We start from the raw sequence: 22500 nt of genomic DNA, 5'->3' as shown, positions 1-22500 counted from the left end.
GAGTAATAAGCTGTAATTAATTTGAATTTAAAAGCTTGAATAATCTGCTTAATAAAAATAATAATTTGACGGCACCAATACACTTCATTGACTGAAGTGGCTGAGCTCCCTGTTTTTCCAGACCTTGTCCAGAGGATGGCAGTATTTAATGATAAATGATGTGAACTGTACAGTGGAAACATATAATAAGAAATATTTTTACAATGTGCATCAATAATTTTAGTTTGTTGTTTTATTTGTCAGTATGTATGTTTTATCAGTTTTTACAATGTATTATTTTATATGTTGTATCTTATAAAGCTAAAACACATCATAAGAGGAAGTGCATTTCAAATTTTGTGCACTATCCCAATTCCCCTTTCATCTTCAGGACTTAAGCTTGGAGGGAGGATTAACTCAGGGAAAATGGGTATATTGGGAATTCAAGTCAAAAGGGTGAGGAGTGGTGGGAGCATCAGGGGAAAAAGGGTAAAGCTAGAAATAGATGAAAAGGACGAAGATCCACAGAAAAGGTTAAGATGGGAGTTTAAACGGAAAGACGTGTAGGGGTGAGTTCAATGTGAGTGTCAAGAGGTCTTACTTACTCCCTGTGATTTCGAACAGCACTTTGTCATTGAGGCCCAGTCTGAGTTCAGGCATTCCTGAAAGGACCACTTTGAGCTTAATGCTACCCACTATGTCACTTCGGAGGACAGTGCCAGTGGCACTCACCTGTAAGAATAAAATTAGAATACATTAAAGATCATCAAATCCAAGTTAAGCTGGGATAGGCTCCAGTCCCTCGGCAACTCCGAAAGAGACAAGGGCTGTAAAATGGATGGATGGACAAATAAATAGAACTACTACATCCGCGTGGTGGTCTGACAGTCAGGAAGGAGGTCGAAGGTTCCAATCTCTGTGTTGAGTTTGCATGTTCTCCTTGTGTTTGGAGGCTTCTGCCTGACAATTAAATTTTCCTCCCACAGCCCACAAACAAGCATGTTCGGCTCTAAATTGTCCATCTGTTTGAATGTGGGTGTGAATACCATAGTTCAGTTAAAGAGAGAAACAAAGAGATTTTTTTTAATATTTGTAAAGAAATAGGGTTTTTGAAGCAGCACTAACTAACTTTTCAAACTTCAGAAAATATTTTCATAATTTTTGGTATGATATATGGACTTACAACAAGTTGTAAAACACCTGAGTCATGGTCTGAGGGGGTATATATCCGTCTATCGAGGATTGCAGGAACCTGCCTCACAAAAAACTACAAATATGCTGACTTGCTTCACGGCATACGTCACCCCCACTTTCCCCATTCGTTAAAAAGACAGAAGTCGTTGCGAACACCTACGTGCAGCGAGAAAACTAAAAGAAGAAGAATGGCTGCGTGTAATTACCGCTATCATGGTTGAAGCTCCAAAACAAACAAAGAAACAAAAAGTTTAGTCTGAGGAGACAAACAAAGAAAAGCTGAGCTACAATCTTGCTTTGGCTGTGTTCTTGCTGTATTAGTGACTTTCAAAACTCAAATTAAAATGATAATAGAAATTTGCATGGTAACAATAGCCACTAGCGTTATAGTTTCCCTACTACTTCCTTCTAAAGAAATCTCCCGCCGGTCTTTCTTTGCTTGGGACTTGCATCCGCCCCGATATGTTCTTGGGAGTGTGTCATGTTTGTTGAGCAATCAAAGATTATTTCATGATAGTGTCTGCTATATAATATCAGCACAGCCTTTAATTATGCCAATATTACAGTAGACATCATGTCAGTATGACGCTACATGCGCTATTCATCATGGGAAATATGGTCTTCCTTTGGCAAAACACAACCACGGTGGTCCACAAGCGCTGTCAAAATCAACCAAAACTCAAAGTCTTTAAGCAGGGTTTTAACAATCACAAGGTGTTTAGAAATGTATTATTGCCATTTTTTAAATTATTTGGGTATCTATTTACTTATTTGTGAATGTTATCGTCACATGGTATTTATATACTTTAGTATGTGCCTGTACAGTATATGTATGTATGTTTGTGCTAAAAAAAAGTGTTCTTATGTGAGATAAAGTTTATTGATAATATATTAGAACAAGATCAGTACATTCATCCGTATATAGATGTTAGGTGCTATACAAATAAACCCTGATTGATTGACGATAATGACAAGAAAGCAAGAGAGTGAAATTATGAATAAGGTATGGGAGTCAATACTTTTGAAATATTCCCACTTCTTTTCGGATATGATACACCTAATAAGTATGTATTGTTTTAATTTTGTATGTGATGTCATAATGAAGTATTTTTTCTGTGTGTACTTTACTGTATATATATATATATTTTTTTTTAATCTTGTTTTGTTTTTGTTTCTAACACGTCCAAAATAAACAACTATTACTCATGCACGTTTATTTATGTGCCCTGAGATTGACTCGTGGCTTCTCGCCTGGTAATCAGCTGGGATAGGCTTCAGCCCACCTGTGACCCAAACACAAATTTAAAACGACTAAAGAAAATGACAGCAAACAGACATGTCATGTACTTGAAGGAGGAAATCCATCCATCCATTTTCTACCGCTTATTCCCTTTGGGCTCACGGGGGGCGCTGGTGCCTATCCCAGCTACAATCGGGCGGAAGGCGCCACCTCATCGCAGGGCCAACACAGATAGACAGACAACATTCACACTCACATTCACACACTAGGGCCAATTTAGTGTTGCCAATCAACCTATCCCCAGGTGCATGTCTTTGGAAGTGGGAGGAAGCCGGAGTACCCGGAGGGAACCAACGCATTCACGGGGAGGACATGCAAACTCCACACAGAATAATCCCGAGCCCGTGAAGGAGGAAATGTCCATCAAAAATAAAAATTAAAAATCACTAGGGGGTAAAAAATGTACTTCCCCCATTGTAAACATGCAAGCATAGGGATAACATGCAAAGTCCGAAGTTTGAACCCAAACGATCTTGTGGTGATGGTTTCCATACTAATCATTTTTACAGGAAAAACATGCATTCATCTGTTAATAACATTCATTCTAAATAGTGTCCTTACCAGTAGATTTACCGACTCGATGACATCCATAAAGACTTCATTATTTCTGTACTTGATGCCCTCTGATCGCCAAGACACAGCATTGGTCACAGTGGCGGGAGGCCTAACAGCCCCAATCTCAAGCTTGTGACCCTGCTGGGTAATATATCTAAAAAAAACAGAGAGAGAAAAGCTATAACACTTAATTTTACGATCCTCATAATCCTGTAAAGCTACCTTATGGGCTGCAGAACTGATTAAAATGTAATCACCACATCTCTTCTTGAATAGAAATGTATTTTTTTCTCTGACTAACAAAGGGGAGACTTAATATAAGTGAATAAAAGCAGCAGTTTTGTATATCACTCCAGAAGCCTTATATAATCTTGTACTAAACATATTTTGATTTGTGTTTGTACTGTCTGCATATTCATGAGTATAATTAAAAAGGAATTATTTGCATACCCATCCCATCCATTTTCTACCGCTTATTCCCGTTTGGGGTCGCGCTGGCGCCTATCTCAGCTACAATCGGGCGGAAGGCGGGGTACACCCTGGACAAGTCGCCACTTCATCGCAGGGCCAACACAGATAGACAGACAACATTCACACTCACATTCACACACTAGGGCCAATTTTAGTGTTACATTTCTTGTAAATTACTTTCAAGCTTTTGTTTATTCGATAAAAACATGTATGAAAATATGAAATAAGAAAAACATTTTGGCCACACAGTATCGTATGTCAGTTTAGAATAGCTATATTCAACCATTTTATTTTATGCTTTCTTAAAGAGGCCATATAATGATTTTTTTGCACATTTGAAACATTTCCTTGTGGTCTACATAACATGTAAGGGCAGTGCTTTGGTCAAAATGTTGCATAGAGGTTGCGGGCGGTCTTATTTACGTGCCAAAGTCTTGCTCCAGGCCAATTGGTGTATGAATGTGCAGGACTTCCTTGAAAGAGAGATTCTTAATCTTAATGGGACTTACCTGGGTAAATAAAGGCTAAAGGAAAAACAAGACATTTTGAAATTGCAACAGAGGATGATTTTATCATGCATGTGCATGCATGAAATAGTCTGTCCCACAATAGGAGACAAATAAGGAATTTACTGACTACAACTAAATACAAATGACAGGCTCACAAAAAGTTCCTCGGGTAAACATCTAATATATATGAAGATAGCTGCTGACATAAGGCAAACTAGATGACTTAAATCTCAAATTCCAAACGGCTCGTTTGGAGCAAATTTGAAAGTTGTTTAATTTGTTTTATAAATACCTCTGCCATGCCTCCATGGTTTGAGTTCAGAATTTCGGAACTTATGGGGATCCTAAATACACAAAATCAGGTACCAACAGGTAAAGAAAGTTTATTTTAGATAACAGGACCCTTTTAAAGGATGCTTAATTCACTGTCCATTTGCTAACTTCATATAACTCACTCATTAAGTACTAACATAAGGCCTAATATACTAAGATCCAAATACCAGGCTCTATCTAAATTTAAAATTGTGTATACTATTAGTGGGCATGTTGTGTGTGATCTACTGACACTGCATGTGTACAATTGATAATTGGTGGAGACCACCCTATTCAAATGAGGCTTTTCCGCATAGTACCAGCATTGGGTGCCCATGGAAACATTAATTTCCCTCCACATGCATGTTTTTGTGCTGTACAGCCTGTGTAGTTTTGTAATGTTGAAGAAACAGCACACATCTATAATCTGTAACACCTTTCCTTCTATATTGAATTACAATCTAAACATAAACTATTTTTAGCACACTGAGAGGCGGTGGACTATCACAACACTGCAGTGCATTCATGCGTCTGGAATTATTTAAATGCAAAAAATGCATATCGCGAGACGTTTTTAAAATAATATATTTATTATATAAAAAAACACAATTAAAAAAAAAAAAAAAACGCCAGCAGACACCAGAACGCATCAGTTGAATTTGTTTGATACAGCCTCGTAAGTCATCCAGCAGCTATAAAACTATAAAATGGTATTGCTGAAAAGACAATTTTTCCAATAGTTTTAATTTTTGACAGTCCTTATATGTTGATGCACATACACACGTGGGACAAAGGATTCTCTGTCCAGCTGTTTTTGCAGTGCTACCCCCTCCTTTCTCACAGCTGTGTGGGTAACTGCCAGTTTGCACGTAATTTTCAGAAGTGCTAAATAAATACACAAAAGAGTGCCAACAGAACAGTTACAGCCTTGATAAATTACATTATGCATGGTGAATAATCAATGTGCATCTTCACTTCTCAGTATTGTGGACACAGTGATAATCAGCATAAATTACAGTATACATATTCATGAAGACAGACATGAATGAATTGCACTCCTTATTTTGTTCACTTAAGAGACACAATCCTCTGATCATGATCTAAGTAGATCATCTTTGTGTGTGGTATCAAGTTTGCACATGTTTTAATACATGCGTACCTTTAGTAGATCAGGCCCACTGTATGTTGGAAAGGGCAGGAAATTGCTGAGGTGCGCCTCTCCACAGGCTACTATGGGCCATTTAATCTACTTGCTGTTCCACAGCACGATGGATACACAGATGGGCCTAAAGACCATGTATGCATTCGGTGTATAGATAAAGTAGGAAAAGAGGCTAAAGTTTCTATTAACGGATGGGGCAAACACATTTTCTGTTTGGTTTAACTTCAGTTCATCTGAAATGCAGATGTACACACTGTATATAATACAATTGTATGTGTACACAAAACATAGTTTACAATTTCTAAGAGAGATCAAAGGCACTGGTGGTGGATTCAGGGTACATGTTTGGTTGATTTATTGTCTTGCTGATTGTTTTACTGTGCTCCTGATATTGCTCAGAATTGCTATTGTCATGGAGGGGACGTTGGCAGCCTACTGACAGGATAGCATAACATTAGCTGTCAAAAACACGCACGCACACACATTATGTTCACAGTCACACCACTGATTCACACATGCAAACATTCATCGTCACCAGACAGGAAGTGCTGTGATGCAAGTGAAAAGATTGTTTTTGCGGTTAAGGCGTGAAAAGTTCAAGAAACTACTGAGTGATAAAACTCCCTTTTGTGTCTTTGTGAATGTTTGTAGGCACAACAGAGAGCTGGGCTTTTGAGTGTGTCAGTCCTTTGAGATGCAATACACTAAATACTGCTTGTGGGCTTGAAGCTACAATCAGAAAGGGTCTAAAATAAATAAAAAAAGCACTTGCGGATGAAAAATGATGCATCATGTAACACTTTGTCTGTGGTACTGTGGGCTATCTGTGGTGCAAACACTGAGTCTTTCGTTGGACAGCATTGAATAGGGGAAAACAGAAACAAACATCCCTGTGAACAGTAAGTGTACGCTTGAGGAGCAGTCACTGCAGCTGCCACAGTTCATTTAGTGTCTGGATAAAGCACCATTATAGATTGTAGCTTATGTCATTAGTTACGTATATGTCACTTGGTGTAAAGCAATCAACAGAACCAATGCATTAAAAACTGGCTATTCACTAAGTACAGTAAATCAACAATCGCACCACAACTCCAGACAACATTGGGACAAGATCAGGCTACAAAGTCAGTTGCAACTGAAACATTTCTAAATAAAAATGTATATCTCACAAAAGTGGGTAAGCCTCTCACTATTCAGCAATATTTGTATATTCATCAATGACAATACTATAACAATCAAACTTGGATCAAGTTTAGAAATGACAAAAAACAGCTTGGAAAGCACTAATGATTTATAACCCAACACAGCCTCCTGTCCAAGTAGCTGTCAACACAAGTGAGTACATGTCACAGTAAACATGTCCAAATTGTTGCCAATGAGACGATACTTATGATTTGATCTACTAAAGATTTGCGTCTATTAAAACATGTGCAAAACTAATCAACTTAGGTCATGTAAGTATTGCGTCTCTTACATGAGCAAAATAGCAATTGTAATTAATTTTGTCTCCATAAATATGCATAATATATGCTGACAATCAAAATGCCCACAATACGAGGAGGAGAAGATGCAAATGTAACTATTTAGCACTCCCAATGTGATTATTTGGGACTGAAACAGTTTTTTGTTTACCGGTATATTTAGCACATCGAGAAAAGATGTTGCACGGTTGCACCAAAATGTATGTGAGAAAGGAGGCAATCACGCTTCAAAGACAGACTATTGAGAGAGAATATTTCATTTGTGTGCTTGTCACCATAATTGGACAGTAAGAAATAAAAATATTAGACATATCGTCTGTTCAGCAAATGCATTTTAGAATTGTATAACTGCTGAGTTGCTTGTGGGGCTAATTAAATCAAATTCAATTGATCGTTTTTTATGTGTGCTGGCTTTTGTATGGTGTTCATTTCATGTAGATATTATAATACATGTAGAGGCGGGCAGCACAGTGGGAACAGGTGTTACTATGTCTGCCTCACAATACAAAGGTCCTGGGTTCAATCCTGCGCTCAGGATTTTTCGGTGTGGAGTTTGCATGTTCTCTCCGTGACTGCGTGGGTTCCCTTCGGGTACTCCGGCTTCCTCCCACTTCAAAAGACATGCACCTGGTGATAGATTGATTGGGAACACTAAATTGGCCCTAGTGTGTGATTGTTGTCTGTCTATCTGTGTTGGCCCTGCGATGAAGTAGCGACATGTCCAAGGTGTACCCCGCCTTCCACCCGATTGTAGCTGAGATAGGGTCCAGCACCCCCCACGACCTCGAAAGGGATAAGTGGTATAAAATGGATGGATGGATGGATGGATAGATATATAGATGAACTATAGTAATATGACACCCCAAAAAACACTACTGCATTTATCTGACAACATGCCTCTCAAAACGCACCTTCAGCGTGCTAAAAGTTGGTTCTGCTGTCTTGATCATGCTTCAATATATCCTAGATAAGGTGGCGTATATACTGCATGTCAACAACATGATGAAACACCACAGGTTGGACTATATGATAAGGCTGGACGATTATATGAACGTGATCGATGATCCCGATTTATTTCCAAGTCCATCACGGTGATAAGCTCTGTGACAACAGCCAATTGGAGTCGATCTTTTACCACCTCACTTCCTGTTACAAAGTACGCAGAAGTAAATAGAATCATGCAAACAGAATGTGAAGTGAATTATGTTTATATAGCGCTTTTCTCTAGTGACTCAGAACGCTTTACATAGTGAAACCCATTATCTAAGTTACATTTAAACCAGTGTGGGCACTGGGAGTAGGTGGGTAAAGTAGCTTGCCCAAGGAAAAAACAGCTGTGACTAGAATGGCAGAGGTGGGGATCTAACCAAGAACCCTCAGGTTGCTGGTACGGCCGTTCTACCAACCGAGCTACGCTGCCCCGAACTTAAGAGCTAAACGGGCAGCTGAGGGCAGTAAAATAAATGCCAAATGACAATATCAAACTCCAGAAACCCCCATGACCACAAAAGGGACAAGCGGTAGAAAAAGGATGATGGATGGACAATATCAAACAGAAAAGTCTGTAGATAAAGTCACATAGAAATTTCTTAAGCGCAAAAGTTATGATTAAAATGTTGAAGCTGTATTTACATTTGCACATACATTTTTTTGACAATTTAGTTAAGAAAAATATTCATTATACATTTTTGTTTATTTATTTTAGCACAACATACCTGCAGGTAAATGTATTTTTCATCACTTATTTATGAGTCCCTTCATATGCAGTATATTTGGTTAGTACTTTTTTTTCAAATCAGCCTGACCTAAGCCTAAGGTTTATGTGTTATAATGAGTAATAATCTTTGTGACTAACACATGGTTTACATATCATTTGACAAGGTTGTAACCTGTATGCAGGTTAGATTTAATTATTAAAGACAATTAAAATCAACATTAAGAATACTGATTCAGGGTTCAAATGTTAGTGGGACCAAGGCCCCTCTACAGTGGAAAAGTGGAGCCCAAGCTACAAAAGGTTAAGAAACCCTGATGATTTAAGCGTCAACGGAATAGTGGACGGAATCGTGGATGAAATCAAGCCAGTACTTTAGCTGGCAGCCCTTCACCCTTCTCGGGCCATTTCTGTGCCTGCCTCCACGACACGCGGTCACCTCAAACTACAAGACTATCTCAAAAATACAGAGCTAAACAGTTCCCAGTTACTTCTACGTGTCAGGTCATATGTTTCTTTTGCAATTTTGATGGCTATTTGTCATCAAACAGGCTGTGTGGAAAAACAATGTGCTCCTATAGCAACTGCAAGCCATTTTTGGGCTGATGCTGCGTCTTAAAAATATTTATTAATCAGTTAATGATAAAATGACAGCTTATATTATCATTTAGCCTCCATCGTAATAAAAACTGATGCATCATTGTGCGTGCTCTGTTTTGCTTGAAACTCAGTGCATTCATTTTTATGTGACTGTGGTTTTTGTTTCTTTTGCTCAATTTTCAGTTGGGCGATATACCTCGGTTGGTAGCGTGGCCATGCCAGCAACTTGAGGTTCTGCCATCCTAGTCATTGCCGTTGTATCCTTGGGCAAGACACTTTACCCACCTGCTCCCAGTGCCACCCACACTGGTTTAAATATGTAACTTAGATATTGGGTTTCACTATGTAAAGCGCATTGAGTCACCAAAGAAAAGCGCTATATAAATATAATTCACTTCACTTCACTTTGTTGTTTATGCAGTATGTTAATAAAGCGTAGAACTGTTGTCTTAGTACAGATGCTTAAAAACAATAAAAAAATGTGGAATTAATCCAGTGTTGAAATAATGCCATGTGTGTTTTATTTTACGTGAAACTCAATACATCATGTTGCTGTTCTTGTTCCTTCTTCAATTTAATTTGCTTTGTGGTTTACTCAATATGTTAATAAATTGTTAACCTAATGCCTCGTTTATTTGGTTTTAGTACAGATGCTTTAAAATTGGTATGTTAAAAACAATGTAAAAAAAATGTGGTATTAACTGAGATGAGGATGATATGAAAAAACATATTGTGATCCTTTTTTTGGCATAGTGCCCAGCCCTACTATCGGATGCCATAAATTTGGAGGAACGAGTGTCTCCATGTTGTCAGCTGATATACATACAAAAACCTCATATAAATATTGCGGTCTTCACCACTTTTTCACTTATCAGTTATTCACACAGTGTAAGTAGATCAACCGCGACACGCCTACTAATGGTACACACAATTTTATAGTTTGCACACGCTATTTAGCACTTATTTTTTGGGATATCAGCAGACTGTACAACTTCTCTCGGGGGGGTGGATGACAGAGGATGCAAAACAATAACAGTGCAATACGTTTTCATAACATGGTCACTACTGCCTCGTTTCTCGTTATATTCTTATTTTACTGTTATATTTTAATTCTCATTGTTGCTTTTTATTTTTATTCTTATTCTAATATTTTTCTATTATAACCCCATTATTTACTTTTTACTGTTTATTGATCTCAACTCTGTACACTGCTGCTGGAATTTTGAATTTCCTGAAGGAACTCTCCTGAAGGAATCAAAAAAGTACTATCCATCTATTTATCCATCTAGATCAGGCCCTTTGTTTTATAACACTACCTTAATCGTCTTGGGAATTATAGTCACAACGCTGCAATGATTTTTACTTCAATCCACTACTTCATGATGACATCACGGAACTGGCTAATGTTATACACATTGCACTCTTCATTCCGCTAGACGGCTAGAGGATATCCCCTTCCCGTGAGACCTGAGCCACTCTATCACCTTTGCATTCATCATACTCAGCAAGGCAGCTGTCATCTGGGTAGTGTATTTGGGGGTTTTATCATGTGGAAAACTGCCATGGTAAAACCCCCAAAACTACTGCTTTCAAAGGTTACACTACAGGTTGAAAATAATTGTTATCAATTAACAGCAACTCTCTATGCTGGCAGGACTCATGCATCCTAAGAAAATGATGCACCCACCACTATGTTTGACTGTAGACTAGACACAATCATATTGACGTTCACTTGTGTTCATAGCTATTTATAATTTTATTAAGATGGTAAATCTATACTGCTATACAAGCTGTAGATGGACTAGTCAAGGACATCCAACATGAATTTATATTATAAGAATATATATGTAATACAATGTATTACTGTGTAGGAAGCGTGTGCTTACTTCGGTGAGATATTTCATGGTTATATGGCGCCACATTTAGCTGTTTTAATACATTGTGCCATAAAAGAGGTGAACTCCACTATTATGCAAGATACTCAAAGGCAGGAACCAAATGAATATATTATTTTTAGATCACAATTAACCACCTCACAAGAAACCGTAACAAAAGCAGAAAACACAACAGAAAAGATAACATTTAACGAACAATAAGAAATAGGAGAACTCAATATAGTGATCCCACAGATCATACACATAGCTTGGGAGAAGCCCACAAAATGCTTTGGATTGGCTTATGCAAAGGGAGTAGGGTGAGACTAACCAGGCGCCATGAAAACGATCACTACGTTACAATGATCTAAATAAGTCTGAATTCTTAAACACCTAGTTTTTTTTTGTCTTTTCACACCTATTTGTGAAGTCCCAATGTCCATGCACACTCTCTAATGCGACTATTAGTCATACACCGTATGTCTCCTGCATACTAGGGGCGCATATTTCCTTATTTAGCACATATAAATGTATTACTTTTCCGGCTGACCTATGATGTCACACCAGTCGTCTGCGGCTCCTTACAAGTCAACAGCCCAACTCTGCTGTACATGATATCCGCTGTAATATTGGCACATATTACAAATATTATGTCTCTAATGGCTATGCTGATAGCAGACTGCATCAAGAAATGATCTTAGATTGCGCTACGAACATGACGTACAATATATACGTATTGACATACTATCAAGAATGTATTGGCGCAGATGAAGGTCAGAAGCAAAAAAAGACGGGCGGTAGAGAGTTGTTTTAAAGGAATCTTTGGACGGAGAATCATGGAAATAAAACTTTCGAATGTCTCAGAGGTCATTCATAAGACTCTGTTGATTGATGGGAGTTTTAAATTCGAAGGGAAAAACTGTACGTGCACCGGTCAATACTGATAAAGTTTGGACTAGCTTGCCATTTGTGTGGAATACAGAGTTATTGCTAACCAGTTTGGAATGCACAAATGCAGCATGAAGTGGTTTGTGTACACCTTATTATTTGTTTTGTAAGATACTTGCATCATTCTCTTTCATCTCATTCACATTTTGTTCGAGAGTCCGAATTGGGATGGCATTCTCCGTTTCCTTAGTTACCATTTAAAATAAAAGGTAAATAGTTTATTTCTTCTATCAATGTTCTTTTTTGTGAAGTACATATATAGTGCCCTCTTCATACCAGTTGTTGCGTATGTTTTTATTGAACGGGATCTACTTCAGAGTTATATCCAGGACGTTGAGACTGGTGCATGCATGAGACAAAGAGTCCCCCTCCGGCGGCACACTTCCACATCCATTCAAGACATCTGATTTTCAAACGAGTAATACAGGTTTGTAAGTCCGACGTTTCAAAAACTGAACGTGATCAGACTAAGGTGTTTCCATGGGTAATAATCCTACAACCCATGGAAACACCTTAGTCTGGTTTTAGAGCTGAACTACTTGAGAAATCGGACTGATTTAGTGCATGGGCACTTACAGAATGAAAGAACAAGGCCAAAGGTAAACAACTCAAACTTGAATAAACAACTGAATAAATGACCAACCCAAGCACAAATTAAAATCTCTAGAGAGTATCAAAGAGAAATTATAAATGTTATCATGCTGCATGTTTTGCTAATGGTGTTGTTATTACAAAGTGATTTGCTTACTCTTGAAGAATCTTGCTGTCAGTTGTTTGTGGGAATCCAAAATCCATTATTTCATCCATCAGTTCATAAACAGTCACAAAGTTGTCACGAACACTCTCCTCCTCCAGCTCCTGAAAGTACTCCTGAAACACCTTCACACAGAATTAAACAGGCATACTTTCAATACAAAGAACGTTAAATAAAAAAATTAAAAACTACAATATTGAACAGATACAAACCTGGACAATTCTATAAAGGAAGGAATACACCAGAGCAGCATTGGCATTCTTTTTGGTCATGGCTACCACTGAAAAGGGGTCTGCTAAGTAATATGTTTTCATCTTTGACAAAACAGTGCAAAAAGGACTTTACAGCACAAACATATTGTAAAAGAGATGAATACAATTAAATCAAAACTTAGAAGCATTAGACTTGGAACCAATTGGGACCATAGCCACAGTTACAGTAAATATAATTGCTCAGTTGCCTATTGCAGTACACCGGAAATAACATTAGCAAACAAAATATCATGTTGAATTAATAATGTGTAATAAACTTTGACTGTTAAATGTTTTTGCAATCAAAAGTTGTCGCATAAAGTGCACAAAACATAATCGGAGAGTCATTTTCAGTTTTCAGAGCGGCTGTCATACACAATGTGGTGACGCTAAAACAAAGCCCAGAAGCTGTCTGTGGTGCAAACGTAACACACTTGAGTTCTAAGGGAGATGGAGGTTGGTCAGACAGGAAGACTGTATTTCCGTTGTGTACATTACCCATTCTTTTCAGATTTCAGCACAATGCACAAAAAGGCCTTTTAAAAAAGCACTGCAGTGAAATATTAATTTTCCTCGGATACAGTAAAGGTTGTTGTGCTTGATCCACAGAAAGTGCGAGGAGCCATGGGTAACCAGTGGAGTCATCTCTGCCTCTTCCTCCCGCTTCATTAACATTGGCAAGAAGTGGTCAATCTCATTCATATCCATGTTTCCCATGTAATTACGGCAGATCAAGACCTGAAAGAATCACGTAACAATGTAAATATACTGGCAGAGGACACTGCGAGAAAGGCACAATAGAGTTATGAAATATTTATAGCCTTTGGTTGAGGTTATAGACCTGAGCACTCAAGATTTACGGTGCTTTAGTATCCACTAACTTACTAAGAGGACTCAACTCTGGATGGACGAGATTGTCAAAGATCATCTCCAAAGCAAACAAAGCAAATAAGCATTTCCACCTGTTCCTGGTTTATATAATTTATGTGAAATAGTACCATACTGTACATTTCTCCTGGTCCTACTTTTTAAAATGCATTGTTTTTGAAAATATTGCAACACAGACAAACAAGGTCTGATTTGGTTTTTTTTCTGACTACTGTTTAAAATTGTTACATGTGTTGACATGTCAATACTTCATAGAATTAATTAGAATGTCGCAATTTACTTGTGTAATTGAATGTGAAGGTGTTTTTCAGTCTGATCATCCATTGTTAATTAATGTTTTTCAATGGCAAGCGGTTAGCAGCTAAATTATGGTCTCCATACACAGTGTGAGCCGCTCCTCTAAACTATCAGTAATCACTTCTATTACAGCAAATAAACCACATTTATAAGGATCTTAAATAAAATGATCACCTGAGGATGAGGCTAAACATGTTACACACCGAGAGAAAGCCTAGAACAGGCACGTTAAACAAATAAGTGCATAGTGAACTTCAAGAAGTATAAATGGAACCAGAAAATAAGCAGCTATTAACAAAACATTAACAACTAGATTAAAAGAGTGTGGTAAGAGAGGATAATGTAACAACTGTTGGTGTGTTAGCATTGTCACAGTTAGTACATGACACTTAGACGATCGGATCGATTAACAAATTGGTGGTGTCGATATTAAAGGTAGTTTGTTTATGATCAAAACTAGAGTGATCCATGTTGGCCCTGTGATGAGGTGGCGACTTGTCCAGGGTGTAAACCACCTTCCGCCCGAATGCTGCTGAGATAGGCTCCAGCACCCCCCGCGACACCGAAAGGGACAAGTGGTAGGAAATGGATGGATGGACAGAGTGATCAGAACAATATTTTTATCTTCAAAATACAGTATGTATATTTTTTGTTTTCCTTAATGTTTACAAACTAATTTGAGGATAAACAGTCTTTTTCAAACAATATCAATCTGAGCTGTAAAATAAATGTGTTCATTTAGACTTAGACACTATAAGCTTCACTGTAAATTGATGCATATACAATTAGTGAGAATATACAATAGGTAAGGTTGTATTTTTGCCTCATTCCTGTGAGAATCCTGTGTGTGAGTAAAGCATTAAAGACTAGCTGTTGTGTGCTCAAACAACCACTACGTGGCATCTGTGAGTAGACAATACTGCATTGTGTCTTTCTCTTTCAGACTTATCAGGTCTCATCAAGTTGGTACTGCATTCTTTATTCATTCTTCACTCACGCTTTAAGTGAGGGATGAGGTCAAAACTAACTGCGATGCACTATAGGTTATATTGTGGACACTCAGAAGGTCTCGGCACTACTACAGAGTGATAAAAGCCCCAATGTTTGAGGGATCACAGACACTTTCCCATTTTAGTAATAGATGAGGCAGTGCTGCACAGGGGTCACATGGGGGGTAGATGCAACACAGAGTAAAGAAAATAAATACGAAATCAAATAACAGGAAAGTAATGTAGTCTGGAGAGGGAACGAATTAACAGAACACTGCGCTGCTTCTGTAAGAAAGGACTACAACTACCACATAGAAGGTTCAGAGGTCACAAGAAAAGAATGAGAAAAATACAATTCTTTACATCAAAAGAAACTGACATTGCCTGGGACCGAGAGATTGACTTTCTAGTTTTCTACGAATGGGAAAGTGCTGTCGACACTTACTACGTGACATCTACTAGAGCAGTGGTTCCCAAAGTGGGCGGTGCCGCCCCCCTGGGGGCGGTGGGAAGATCTGGGGGGGCGGTGAGGAAGAAGGGGGCGGTAGGGCGGCGGCAGTCCGAAGTCGAAGTCAGAAGTTCGAACGTTTGTTTGACGATTTGTACACAACACGTGCAGCAGGACGAGTCAGTGGACGACGCATCAGGGTCCGGTTACCACACGTCAACATCATATTTAGTAGAACGGGGCTTCAGTGCAGTCGCCTTGCTTCTTTCCAAGCAAAGAAACCGACTGAAAATTACTGACCGCGGGGATCTACGACTTCTTCTTAGTGAGTTCCAGCCTGATGTTGAGAAGCTTATGTCCCTGCACCAAGCACATCCATCCCATTAATATTAAGTGTGAGACAATGAAGGTTACTGGTGGAATGTTTATTTACCATTCTATGTTGCTGAAACAGTTAAAACTGCTAAAAAAATAAATTGGTTTACTAATTTGGGTTTTATTTGTGAAATACACATTTGTGTTTAACCTTTCTCTTTTCAAATTGCAGCATACCAAATATCAAGAAAGAGGTGTTTGTTTCCATATGTGTCGGGGGGGGGGGGGGGGGGGGGGCTAGGAATTCACTGCAAAAGTTTGGGAACCATTGTACTAGAGTATGTTGGGACCAAGACATCGACTACCATAAATGCTCCAATTAACGCCTCTTTTCAATTAACTACCAAGTCTCCTATAATCACCGGCGAGAGATCTACAAAGCAAATAACTGCTAGGGTCTCTAAATGGGGCTACGTAAAAAATGACTGTGGCTGTAGTTAACAATCATTGTGCCAAAATGAACATGTTAATGCAGATTAATCAATCATCGATTTTCAAAATTACATTAACGCTTTTCGGGCAGTTTGTCTAAGTAGTGTTACTGTCGTGCATGCGCAAATCACCAAACAATAATGTGTCCACATTAATGTTTGTTTAAAACTTTTTTTTTGTTGACATTACTGGGCAAAAAAGTCCAATGAATATTTATCTAAATAGAATGATTGTTGCAATGAATTCAAGGGTCAGAGCTTTAGGAACATATTTCAAAGATATATGTTATCAAATATTTTTGTAAGAGCAATTGATGAATGGTAATGCTGGATTATTGGGTTATGTGGTATTACTGGGTTTTAAAAAGAAAATCAATATACAAATAACGGAAACCAAAACGGTGTCAAAAAATAGAAATAGGATCTAAACGTTGGATTTTGTTAACCATTCCATTACTAGTGCCTATATTTTCCTGTTTTTCTTAAGTCTCTTTTCTCATGCAAAATCAAAACACAAAACATTTAGATTAAAAATGAATGGTATTAAATTGTGATTAATCCAAATTAATTCACATCAACCCTGTGATTATATGAATTAAAACTGTTATTGTTTACATGAGACAAGCGATATTAACAACATGAATCAAATTAATTCATTTTGAACTACAAACTGTCAATACAAATTCTAATTGTTAGTTAGTGTCAATACAAAGTGAGACTGTTGACTGGGATCACTAACGTGACTGTACATTTTAATTTATGAAGTCCTGAAGTGTGTTATACTACCACAATTGTGTTCATGGTAATGAGATGATCCCACCGCTCATTACAACTTCAAGCTTTGGTTTGAACAGACAAACTCATTAAAAATTCAATCTGATGACAATGGGAACAAATGAGGTTGTGCTGATTCCAATAGCCTGACATTTCAGTCTTCACAGCAGGTTCTAGCACAGTAAGGGGCAAAGACTGAGGAAGCAATGTGGTCAGAAAAGACTTTACTGACTTGCCCTGGGGCAAATACAGGAAGCAGGAACCTTTGATCTGTGAAATCAAAAATCCCAGATTATGAGACCTACTACTTTCTACTGCTGATGTTTGTTATCAAGTGAATACAGATTATTTGTCAATTTATGTTTTCGTCCTCCAATAAATGAATTTAATCAGGTGTAGATGGGCTTGTTGTATCAGTTATTTTCTGTATTAATGATAGGCTTTGATGTAATAAATGTGACTGTGAAAGATTTTCTGTCAATGTTTAGTCCGTCTCAGTTTACCGTGCAACTGGTTTGCAATAGGTCTAGGATGTATTTTTCACCAAATTAGATAGAGAAAAGGTTTAGCTTCTTTCGATTATGAACAGTAACCAATGGATGTACAGTATCTGTATTTGGGCAGTGGGTTTGAGTTTTAGAATTTGTTTGAGTCTGTGTTTTAATTCTACAATGAAATGTGTCCTTCATTGTTAACTGCCTCCAAGGAACGATCACATTACAGTCATTCTATTACTACCGCTACATTGTGCATTTTTTCCAATTGCTTGTTTGATTATTACGATTATGATAATGCATCCCAATGGGACTTTAAATAAAACCGTTACCAGGTTTTGAGCAAATAATGGCAAACATTCAACTGAAACATTTAAAAAATGTTCCTGAAAATAAAATTGCATTTAGGGATGGCGTGGCGCAGTGGAAGAGTGGCCGTGCGCAACCCGAGGGTCCCTGGTTCAAATCCCAACTAGTACCAACCTCGTCACGTCCGTTGTGTCCTGAGCAAGACACTTCACCCTTGCTCCTGATGGGTGCTGGTTGGCGCCTTGCATGGCAGCTCCCTCCATCAGTGTGTGAATGTGTGTGTGAATAGGTAAATTTGGAAGTAGTGTCAAAGCGCTTTGAGTACCTTGAAGGTAGAAAAGCGCTATACAAGTACAACCCATTTATCATTTATGTCCAAATAGGCCCTTTTTTTTAATTAATTGAAATTATGCAAGCAAATAAGAACCTTTGAATAATCGTAATTGGATCTAAATTCAAAAGTATTACTAATCTGATTTTGAAAAAAAAAACATTTGACAGCAGTAATAAACATAAAAAGTGTTATAATATACTAATGGTTACATTTATTTGCTTTAATTATTAAATTTTGCATACTGACACTGGAACATGCTGGGCAGTCGCTGTTAAAAGTCAGATTTTCACTCACTATGTTTCCATGCACTAAATTTGTCTAATTTCTCAAATAGTTAGTTTTTTGTATGTTCACACCTATGTGTGAAGTCCCAGTGTCCATGCACACTCTCAAATGTGACTATTGGTCATATGCAGTGTGCCTTCTGTACACTAGGGTGGCACTAAATTTATTTTGAGTTTGAGTTTATTTTGAACATGCAAGCATACAACATGATACATCACAATTTCTTTTAGCACAAATTATTGTATTGCGTTTCCGGTTGTCTAATGACGTCACACCAACAGAGGCACCAACAGCTCCTTACAAGTCACAACAGCTTAGCTCTGTTATACCTGATGTCCGGTGTAATATTGGTATAGATTAGAAATATAATGTCTCTAATGGCTATGCTAATGTTAAACAGTATCAATAAATTATCATAAATTGAGCTACAAACATGATGCTACGACCAAGAATGTACCAGAACGGATGCAGTTCTGAGGCAAAGAAAGACGGGCGAGAGACAGAGTTGTTTTGTTAAAGTCCTAGGCCACTGAAGGATTTTCTTGGAGTTCATTCATAAAACTCTGTGGATTGATGGAATGAGTTTTATATATATATATATATATATATATATATATATATATATATACATATATATATGATACATATACATATATATATGATACATAGATATATATATATATATAAATATACATATACATATATATATACATATGTATATGTCTATATATACATATGTATATATGTATATATACATATGTATATATATATACATATACATATATATATATATATATATATATATATATATATATATATATATATATATATATATATATATATATATATATATATATATATACACACAGTGGGGCAAAAAAGTATTTAGTCAGCCACTGATTGTGCAAGTACTCCCATTTAAAATGATGACAGATGTCTGTAATTTTAATCATAGGTACACTTCAACTATGAGAGACAGAATGTGAAAAAAAAATCCAGGAATTCACATTGCAGGAATTTTAAAGAATTTATTTGTTAATTATGGTGGAAAATAAGTATTTGGTCAACCATTCAAAGCTCTCACTGATGGAAGGAGGTTTTGGCTCAAAATCTCACGATACATGGCCCCATTCATTCTTTCCTTAACACGGATCAATCGTCCTGTCCCCTTAGCAGAAAAACAGCCCCAAAGCATGATGTTTCCACCCCCATGCTTCAAAGTAGGTATGGTGTTCTTGGGATGCAACTCAGTATTTTTCTTCCTCCAAACATGACGAGTTGAGTTTATACCAAAAATTCTATTTTGGTTTCATCTGACCACATGACATTATCCCAATCCTCTGCTGTATCATCTATGTGCTCTCTGGCAAACTTCAGACGGGCCTGGACATGCACTGGCTTAAGCAGGGGGACACATCTGGCACTGCAGGATTTCATTGCCTGTCAGCTTAGTGTGTTACTGATGTTACTTTGGTCCCAGCTCTCTGCAGGTCATTCACCAGGTCCCCCCGTGTGGTTCTGGGATTTTTGCTCACTGTTCTCATGATCATTTTGACCCCACGGGATGAGATCTTACGTGGAACCCCAGATCGAGGGAGATTATCAGTGGTCTTGTATGTTTTCCATTTTCTGATAATTGCTCCCACAGTTGATTTTTTCACACCAAGCTGCTTGCCTATTGTAGATTCACCCTTCCCAGTCTCGTGCAGGTCTACAATTATTTTCCTGGTGTCCTTTGACAGCTTTTTGGTCTTGGCCATAGTGGAGTTTGGAGTCTGACTGTTTGAGGCTGTGGATAGGTGTCTTTTATACAGATAACAAGTTCAAACAAGTGTCATTAATACAGGTAACGAGTGGAGGACAGAAGAGCTTCTTAAAGAAGAAGTTACAGGTCTGTGAGAGCCAGAGATCTTCCTTGTTTGAAGTGACCAAATACTTATTTTCCACCATAATTTACAAATACATTTTTAAAAATTCCTACAATGTGAATTCCTGGATTTTTTTTCCCACATTCTGTCTCTCACAGTTGAAGTGTATCTATGATGAAAATTACAGACCTCTGTCATCATTTTAAGTGGGAGACCTTGCCCAATCGGTGGCTGACTAAATACTTTTTTGCCCCACCGAACACATACACATACACATATATATATATATATATATATATATATATATATATATATATATATATATATATATATATATATATATATATATATATGGGGTCTGGTAACCTAGTAAAACACAAAGTGGTCAGTGAGCAATGGGAACTGCCAATTGTGTGACAGTATCAAATATTAAGTTTGGTTGACCTTCCTATCTTGTAGTTTGATTATCAGGATAGAGGGAGAAGAGAAACTAAAAATGAGTGCTGCATAGAGCGAAGAAATTGTCGTAAAACAGGAAAAGTCACTTCGACAGCGTGTCAGTTTTTTTTGGGATTATTTTGCAAACAAACCGTAGTCTTTTGCCGCATTCATATTTTGTTTTCAACCCTCGTTCGTTCTCTATTCAGATGTACGGAAACAACATGTAGGAGCTAATGTGCAAGATTGTATAAATAAAATAAAAAACTCAATAGAACAGTGCGACTTTAAAATTTTAAATAATATTGATAACATTATCAATAATATCTATATAACAAGATGAGGCAATTCCTGAAGGAATTGCATGTGAATGCTCCAATGCTGAGGTTGAAGTCAAATCCAGGATTTTTTTAAAGAATTGCTGAAGTGGAGCACACAATTTCCAAACAGGCTACATATTTAGAAGGTGGAACCGTTTGAATCAGATGAAAAATGTGGGCGTTGTGGAACTTGAAGAATGTCCCATTGATTTTCAATAGGAAATTTCCAAAACATTTGGGAATTTCGGGAAAAGCAGGATTTTTGGGGAAAATGGTAAAAAACTTGAATTGTTTGAATGAGTTGAAATGGTTTGTGTAGGAATTTTTTAAATCGGTCATGAATTGTTTAAGTAGTAACATGTTGAATTGAGAAATGTTATTACGGAATTCCTGGAATTACGAAAAAACTGAGATTTTTGCAGTTCTTTGTTATTTGTCGTGATTAAGTGGAATGTTTTGACGGTGGAATGTTTGAAATGCGTTGAAAAATGTGGAAGGAATAGTTGCCAGAAAAAAGGGTGGAAAACCAGGAATTGTATAAAATACTCAAATTTTTTGGAACTTGGTAAAAAGGTAGTTTAAATTTCCAGAATGGGGAAACATGTTGAAGGTAGAATGGTTTGAACTGGTTGAAAAATGTAGAAATGGTGGAAGTTTGAAAAACGGACAATTTATTCTGAATGGGAATATATGCCTCGGAAAACCTGGAAATCTGGGAATTTTTTTAATTTGTCAAGGGAAAGCCCGTGATTCCTGCATAGGCTGAACAGTTTGAAGTTGGAACGGTTTGAATTGGCTGAAAAAATGTGGAAGGTAGCGCATGCCAAAATCTGGAGAAGAAGAAGATGTTGAAGAAGTTTAATAAATAGGTGAATTTTTGTGTAGAAAACCATGCGTGTGAATGCTTTCGAGCATTCATACAATAATTACTGCATAACATAAATGTAAACAGACCATGTAACTTCAATGGCAGTAACCCGGGACGGCGTAGCGCAGTGGGAGAGTGGCCGTGCGCAACCCGAGGGTCCCTGGTTCAATCCCCACCTAGTACCAACCTCGTCACGTCCATTGTATCCTGAGCAAGACACTTCACCCTTGCTCCTGATGGGTGCTGGTTAGTGCCTTGCATGGCAGCTCCCTCCATCG

General features: G+C 37.6%; 1 protein-coding gene across 1 annotated transcript in view; it reads right to left on the bottom strand.

The window, feature by feature from the left end:
• Nucleotides 1–22500, bottom strand: part of ap1m3 (adaptor related protein complex 1 subunit mu 3) — a 40087-nt gene that overhangs the window by 16427 nt on the left and 1160 nt on the right. The window contains exons 2-6 of the mRNA XM_061883656.1: nt 13686–13842; nt 13066–13133; nt 12848–12978; nt 3035–3182; nt 585–711 (exon numbers count right to left, since the gene is read on the bottom strand). Of these exons, the coding sequence (XP_061739640.1) occupies nt 585–711; nt 3035–3182; nt 12848–12978; nt 13066–13133; nt 13686–13842 (631 nt within the window). The remainder of the gene's footprint in view (nt 1–584; nt 712–3034; nt 3183–12847; nt 12979–13065; nt 13134–13685; nt 13843–22500) is intronic.

Source organism: Nerophis ophidion, linkage group LG22, assembly GCF_033978795.1.
Source record: "Nerophis ophidion isolate RoL-2023_Sa linkage group LG22, RoL_Noph_v1.0, whole genome shotgun sequence".
NCBI lineage: Eukaryota > Metazoa > Chordata > Actinopteri > Syngnathiformes > Syngnathidae > Nerophis > Nerophis ophidion.
The sequence above is the reverse complement of the archived record's forward strand: the minus strand, read 5'-3'. Positions and strand labels throughout refer to the sequence as shown.